The sequence below is a fragment of the Cynoglossus semilaevis genome, chromosome 8 (genome assembly GCF_000523025.1).
Source record: "Cynoglossus semilaevis isolate Cse_v1.0 chromosome 8, Cse_v1.0, whole genome shotgun sequence".
NCBI classification, from domain to species: domain Eukaryota; kingdom Metazoa; phylum Chordata; class Actinopteri; order Pleuronectiformes; family Cynoglossidae; genus Cynoglossus; species Cynoglossus semilaevis.
Genome location: NC_024314.1, coordinates 8,984,900 through 8,992,600, shown reverse-complemented (window position 1 = coordinate 8,992,600; position 7,701 = coordinate 8,984,900). Strand labels below are relative to the sequence as shown.

At 37.5% G+C, this 7,701-nt stretch overlaps 3 protein-coding genes across 6 annotated transcripts in view; all 3 read right to left on the bottom strand.

The window, feature by feature from the left end:
- Positions 1-7,701, bottom strand: part of LOC103381923 (probable histone deacetylase 1-B) — a 388,477-nt gene that overhangs the window by 275,625 nt on the left and 105,151 nt on the right. The gene's annotated exons all lie outside the window — the stretch shown is intronic.
- sar1aa (secretion associated, Ras related GTPase 1Aa) lies at positions 530-4,345 on the bottom strand. Its single transcript, XM_008314558.3, has 7 exons — positions 4,254-4,345; positions 3,479-3,552; positions 3,274-3,393; positions 2,965-3,030; positions 2,511-2,614; positions 2,269-2,400; positions 530-1,250 (listed from the first exon to the last, which is right to left on the bottom strand). Exons 2-7 carry the CDS (start codon positions 3,534-3,536, stop codon positions 1,134-1,136), a joined length of 597 nt encoding a protein of 198 aa, XP_008312780.1. The 5' UTR covers positions 3,537-3,552; positions 4,254-4,345; the 3' UTR covers positions 530-1,133.
- Positions 4,845-7,676, bottom strand: ppa1a (inorganic pyrophosphatase 1a). Its single transcript, XM_008314559.3, has 11 exons — positions 7,124-7,676; positions 6,958-7,022; positions 6,738-6,791; positions 6,478-6,597; positions 6,106-6,192; positions 5,901-6,027; positions 5,685-5,812; positions 5,506-5,591; positions 5,293-5,362; positions 5,160-5,199; positions 4,845-5,080 (listed from the first exon to the last, which is right to left on the bottom strand). The coding sequence occupies exons 1-11, from the start codon at positions 7,182-7,184 to the stop codon at positions 5,052-5,054; spliced, it is 867 nt and encodes a 288-aa protein (XP_008312781.1). The 5' UTR covers positions 7,185-7,676; the 3' UTR covers positions 4,845-5,051.

Sequence of the window (7,701 nt, the reverse complement as noted above, 5' to 3'; positions counted from 1 at the left end):
TGAACCACCGGAGGGCGACTCTTGCACACAACCATTTGGCCGGACCTTGTTGTTGGCGGAGCAAAACCGAACAACCGACCGCATTTCCCAACAAGATTTCTTCATAAAATGTGTCCCTACGCTAAACTGCCCTTGTGGAACACAAATAAAATAGTTATCGTTTGATAGGAGAAAGCCAAATTAAAATATAATAAAATAAGGATAATACTGATTTAAAAGAAGTTTATATCTCAGCCTCTCAACCTCAGTAGGTGGCGACAATATGCAGAAAAGGAAGGTTAAAAATAAAAACAGCTTATTTGTAAATAAATAAATATAAAATGGCGGAACAATACTGGACCTTAATTACTTGGATGTTCTCTTTGGACCACGTTGCCAAATAATAATAATAATAATAACAACAACAACAATAATAGTAATAATAATAATGATGATGTTTTGTTTTAATACAAAATGTGATATGTGGACAGTGAAATATTAAATATTATTGAGTTTATTTGCTGTGAAAATAAATGTTACACAACATGAGTAATTCTCTGCCATTTTTATTCTGTAAAAGAAGCTCTCAGAGCAAAAACGATTGGAGGTCCCTGTCTTATTCAAACTAGACATCAAGTTCACATTAGGATGTTCTCATTCAAGTCAATTATTAAGTTTTAAGTATGCACATAATAACAGAACAATATTGAGTACAAGTATTAATACAGATATAATCAGTTTAAATTTTCACAAGCTGTTTGCTGTACAGACATTTACATTTTACATCATTTACACAATTCGTCAATGAACAATAATAAAGAGACACAAACACAGGCTGTCCCTCGTAACTCTTTTCTTTTTCTACATAACTGTAACGTAGTAATGTTCACATCTGCAGTAGTTAATGAAGGAAAGAAATAACACTGCATTCATGTATGGCTGCACAGAATGACGTTATCAAATTAACACTTAAGCTCTTTTAAAGGTCTGCATAGAAACATCTTAACCCTGAATACATTGGTCATTTGTTAAAATTTGATTTGATTTTGTATTTGGACTGATCATTTGTTTTGGTGGGAAGACAAATTCTTCAACACATTTCATAAAAATGTGTCCAGAAAATCTCTCCTGATTTTGTGCTTCTGTCCAGCGTGTCAGTCGATGTACTGCGCTAACCATCTGAAACCTTCGCCGTAGCCTTGTTTTCTCAACACGCTGCACATAAAGACCTCCAGCGGTCGAACGTTCAGCTCCTTCAAAGACACGTTTCCCTGTTGGTATGAAAAAAAAACCCATCCATGATAATCACAGGCATTAAGAACAGTCTTAGAAAAACAAGGTAAATTCATTTGTTTTGTTGTTCACTGATGACATTTGGGTTTAAGATCCAAATATGAATATGAGACAAACGTTCAGAACGGCAGCTTTTATTTCCTGGTATTTACATCTAGATGTGAACAACTCAGGACACACCACACTTTGTTAGACCACACCCATTTTATATGAACATGTGACTGACAGGTGTACCTTGTTGCCCAGGTGTAGCCTATTAGGTTAATTGTTCAAACACTCAACAGCTCTGCATGACTATTCTACTTAAGCCTTGGCTTTTACTGTTTATTGGAGAAAGGAAAGACATTTTGAACTTGAGGAAAAAAAGGAAAGTCAATCAGAGCCTCTGGACAAACACTGAACTGAAAAAGAAAGGAACTGCTGGTGTGCTGAGCAACAGGCGTCAAACGGGTGTGCAGTTGATGACAGAAATATTGTGAGAGCTGAAAAAACTGAAAAACATCAGTAAGTGACATCACCAAGGGATCAAAATCAACTGCTCCAAGAAGACTCCGAGAGCAGAAACACAGAGGCCGTACTGCAAGATGCAAACCACTCAACAGCAGTAAAAACTGGAAGACCAGACTGGAAAGTACAAGAATGAGCTGCAAAAGTTCAGCAACACAATCTTATGGACTGATGAGACCAGGATTAATCTCTACCAAAGACATGGGAAGGCCAAATTGTGGAGAAAGAAAGGAACTGCTTATGATCTGAAGCAAACAAACTCATCTGTGAAGCAAGGCAGTTATCACAAGGAAGGGGTATGTCGCCTAAAACTGCTGTGGTGCAACACAAACGATGATGTGTCCTGAGTTGTTTAATACATCTAAATGTTAATACCAGGAAATAAAAGCAAACATTGTGAACTTTTGTGTCTTAATCATCTTAAACAGAAAAATGTCTTCCGTGGACAGAAATACTTTTGGAGGGGATTGTAGATTAAATTTAGCCCACCTTCCCAGTAACTTGACCATCAAGAACAAAGGCTCCTCGTAGTGCTTCCTCACTGATGGCCTCAGGGCGGTCAATTTTATTACCCAGCACCAGCACGGGAGCATTACCTATGGTTTCATCTGATAATAGAGCCTGTGAAAAATCAGACAACACGAGCACCGTCGCCATGAGCCGTCTGTTTCCAGACATCAGTCAGCACTCTGACTGAAACATCACAGTGGAACGGTGATAGTTAAACTCACGTCTAGCTCCGTTTTTGACTCTGCCAGTCTGTCATGATCTGCACAGTCTACAAGAAAGACCACTCCATTGACAGCAGGCAGGTAGTTCTTCCAAACTCTCCGAGCTGCAGCCACAGAAATGTGTTATCAGAGTATGGTAGAAATTCCATTGCATAATTATTGTGTGTGTAGTTACACCACTGGTAATTAAATGTGTGTGTGAAATGGCAAAAACATATATACATAAGGAGGTTGCAAAGACAGTTACAATGTTTTATGATGCCAATGTGGAGCTTTATGAACCTTTGCTAAAGTTTAAAATAACGATGCTAGGGTGACATCTAGTGGCACCATATAAAATATACCTTTAAAGAATGACGACTGACTTTATTATTCACTCATGAATCTTCTACAGCTTAATCATTTTCAGGGCCAAGTAATAATTCTCATTCCTCTAAAACTGAGAACACATCACCTTGTACGTGTCCTCCCAGATCAAATGTGGTAAATGTCATCCCTCCGATTGTTAACTCCTCGGACGCTTTGTGGGGGGGAAAAATGGTTTTAATATTTCTGATATTGGTGCTTGTTATACACGGTAGTAAATAATTACTAGTTACGTTTTTATTTTCACTCATTATGTCCAGCCTAAAGTAAATCAACTACATAATTCTAGCACCAAAAAATGAATTGCTTGAAAAAATGATGATAATACATTGATTAACAAAGACCAAAACTTTACAAGTACATCACTGGCTACTGTATATACTGTTGGTGTATTTACTAGGATGCAGTGTGGGTACATGTTGGCCAAGTCGGTCATCCTTTAGCATGTGTAGCAGTGTTGTTTTGCCTGCATTGTCCAGGCCCAGGAAAACCAGCTTCCCACTCTTTTTGTACAGACCTGGAAAGTGTTGCAGATAGTACATTTTTATGAATTAGTTAATCAACATGGCTTTATCAGAAATCCTATCCTCAACAGTGCTCACCCAAGAAGTGCAAAACACTGCTAAACCCCCTGTAGATCCAGTCTAATAAGAACGACATGTCTTTGTTTTTCTGCCTGTAAAAGAAGGAGTTTGTGATCATGACAACTCGTACGGAGAAATACACAAAAGATCCATAAAAAATAAAATTCTTAAAAGATAAATTATAATTTCAGCTTATATTCATCTTAGAATAACTTAAGCAATCATAAATATTAGCTAAAACCTGAGAGACGTTCAATGACTTCAGATAATCACATAATAATAACATTGTAATAGGGCATCAGCTCGTATAAGATACTGAATACGACATGAATGAAAATGTACAGAATAAGATGATAATTTCCGTTCGGTTTACAATGGCACGAAACCTTATTGATGTACTTTTGTACCACAAGTCATAAATCAAACACTGTTTTATTATCATTCTTAAACCAAACGTACAGCAGCTCAAATATATATATATTTATCATTTAAGCCCTCATTTATAAACGTAATTGACTGCAGCGCAGCGGAACCTCATTGTACTGTTTTATTAATATTATGACTTATTTAACATGTTTATGTTATGATTTGTTTAAGCCTATATAACGTTTCTAGTTAGCATTAGCCTGTTAGCCGACGTTAAACCTCCGGTACTCTCTGGACTTTGGCCCGACACGCGTCACAGCAACAATGACACTCTTTGTTCAGCGCGTGTTATTGCCGAGTGTTGTGTATGAAGACTGTACTGTGACGTTGCGTGACGTTACAACACGTAAATATGTCGCTTACTTACCTGACACCAGCGGACAGAGATGACAGCTCGATGTCTTCGGTCTCCTAGTGACAGTTTACGCGCAGGTGTTCTTCTTCTTGCCGTTTGCTGTACTTATTTGGAATCTTTATCTGGTTGTCACATTAACGCCCTCTGTTGGCAAATAGTGTTAAAAGCAAAATCCCATCTTTGAGCGTCTGCGTAATTCAGTCCTAAACGTGCAAAAGCCTTAAAACAAACGTTTTATAGACTGTAAGAGTATATGGTTTGAGAAATGATTAATTATATATTTATATGTATTCATATTTAATGCATTTAATATTAATAGTAAAATAAAACATTGTTGCTGTGGCATTTTCAGGTATCAAACTTGGAACTATTGAAAACCTTGGGCATTTCAAAAATGCATTACTTCAGTGGCCTTCAATCTGACTCGTAACCATGGAAATCTACTCGGTCCAGCCATTACTGTTGGTGACTTGGCCTTGGACAAATAGTTTAAAGTTGTGGAAAGTGTAAGGGCTTGTCTCTGACTTAACTGGGGACACTAGGACATATGAATGTGCCTTTATATAAACTGATATCAGTGTGTGTATCTGTAGTTTATGACAATAATCAGCACAAACAATATTTTGTGGAGTTTATTAAGGTTTTATTATGTTCCAGATGTAATGACTCACAACATCAAGTAACTCAAAGTTCTTTAAATAAGTCTGGACTTTACAAATGACAAGCAGTTACTTTTTGTACAATAAGCAGAAAAAATGATGCAGAAAGACAAAGAAGTAATTGATCTGTATCTGGCCTGGTATTTCATTCCTACTTGTCAGGGTAGAACCACTTATCAACTGAAAAAAGAGCATGTGAGCCATTAATAAAAAAATATATAATGTACTGTAAAAACAAGCAATAGTAGCACAAACTCACCTGTACTTGGAATAGGCTCTTCTGGTCCAAATGCACTTGTCTGGAAGCGTTGTTAAAATTAAGATTTAATAATAAGAATAATAATAATAATACAATTACTCTTAATATCAATATGAAAATACCATGAACTTACAGAGTTGACTGCAGCCTGTCCATCTGCAGCACAGCAGCAGAATGGACTGTCTGAGACACTTGTGTTCATGCTGTCACAAACACAGACAAATTTAACATTAGATATCATACTTTACATCTAACATGCATTGCAGTGCATTATTTGCAACATGTAGTGGCAAAAGCTTGCTTTATTTTCACTTCTACTTCCTTTCGTTAGCATCGCTGTTCTTACCAATTCAACTCGCCACCATTGGTTTTCTTCATGATCAGTGCCTTCCAGAACTCATGAGTGCTCTTCACTGTTGCAATGGCAAAGTCCTGGAAAGTAAAATGTACCATAAGTATGTACATATTAGATTAATAACTTTTTATTATTATGTTAAATTTTAATTTAGATGAAGAATAAATTACCCTGTCCTTAAACTCTGCATTGAAAGCAAACTGGTTTTCAGGTTTTCCATCGGGGACTTTATATCTTTTAAACCAGTCCACAGTGGCCTCCAGGTAACCAGGCTTTAGTCGTCTGACGTCCTCGATATCTGCAACCAGTCAGCAACAATGCAGACAAGTCTGAATACAGGATAAACTGACAGCAGCAAAAGCCTTGCAGTGGAGTTATGTTCTCACTGTGGAAGTCAGCAGCTTCAGGGTCTTCAGTATTGATCACTATCACCTTCCAGTCTGTTTCTCCCTCATCGATCAAAGCCAGAGTTCCCAAAACCTTCACTTTGATTATCTCTCCCCTGGAGCACACCTACCAATCACAAACACTGTTTTATACCTGAAATCACATTTTTTTCCTTTATCACAAACTTTTCTTTTTTTGGAAGACCTTATTGCCAATGTCACAAATGTCAATCGGATCGTTGTCTCCACAGCATCCCGTGTCACTGTCCTTGTGGTTGGGGTCTTCCCATGTCTGAGAAAACAAACAAAGGGAGATTTTATCTATCCATCTATCTATCTGTCTATCTAGCTATATATATATACTGTATATATATATATATATACATATATATATATATGTGTGTATATATATTATTTCTGTGACAATGTATTATGGCGGTTTGAGCAACACCTACCTGAGGAATTGCTCCATAGTTCCAGATATAACCTTTGTGAGGTATATATATATATATATATATATGTGTGTATATATATTATTTCTGTGACAATGTATTATGGCGGTTTGAGCAACACCTACCTGAGGAATTGCTCCATAGTTCCAGATATAACCTTTGTGAGGGAAAACATTAGCTACGTAGCGAAGATTCCCCTTTTTCATATCTTGCTTCAGTGGATTCAGTGGTTCTTTGGTGGCAATCTAAGAAACCCAGATTTAAAACAGCATATTCATTAGTGAAGGGAAGGTCTGTGTAAAAACTGCAGAGGTTAACTGTTTTTTATCATGAGGCTAAAAGCTAGAAATATGCAGCAAAGTGAAAGAAATTTGAACAACTGTACCTCCATCTTTGCATTAGTCCATCTGGGCACCTCCACCACAGCATGAAAAATGTTCTACAAAGGGATCAGAGTTGTTTAATTTGATTTTGATTTTTAATTTTTAGTCTGTACAAAGATAGGCTCATTCTACAAAAACCTTAGTTGTATTGATGTGATCCTTAAACCCAAAAGTATTCACTGTACTTTATGTACCACAGATTAACAGAAACACAACACTCACCTCGGCTTCATTAGCATAGATGGGAATGTCGTGGAACGGTGAGATGTATTTACCCTCAGCGTTTTCTGTGACAGGAATTTACATTTCAGCACTGATTTATTGGAAACATCACAACAAAAACATTTGCTTAAAGTTGTTTTATACCTTCAAATGAGCATATACTTACTGAAAAACACTCTGTATTCCTGGGTGTTGGGTCTGCCTCTCTCCTCGATGGTGAAGCTCATCTCTCAAAATCAAAATTCTCCCTCTGAAGTGTGTGAGTGTGAGTGTGTGTGTAAAACTAATCAGCTCCTGACTGACAGGCGGTCAGCCAGGCAGAGGAGCAGACATGCGCACTGTTTAAGCCTGCATGTGACAGCAGAGCTGCTGAACAGAATACAGGGAGCAGATGACAAGGACCATGCTGTTGGTTCTGACATCCTGACCAAACACAACTAATCAAACCTCAGGGAGAAGCAGGATTTAAAAAACCAAATTAGAACCAGGAGCTTATTCTCCTCTAACCAGAACTGGAGTTTCAGGCCTCTCTGCGTTTGAAGTGATTGGTGTTCCACTCGTCCACTTTGTTGAAAATGCGAGGCCTGGAGTGTTCTTCCAGACAAAAACAGATGGAGCTGACTGGTGTTAGCCTTAAGCCAATTAACAGAGGATTAGGTAGAGTGACCATGCCGTGACTTTTGCCTATGTAACTATTTGATAACATACTTATGGGTCACTTTAAATATTTGTTGAACTCCTAAA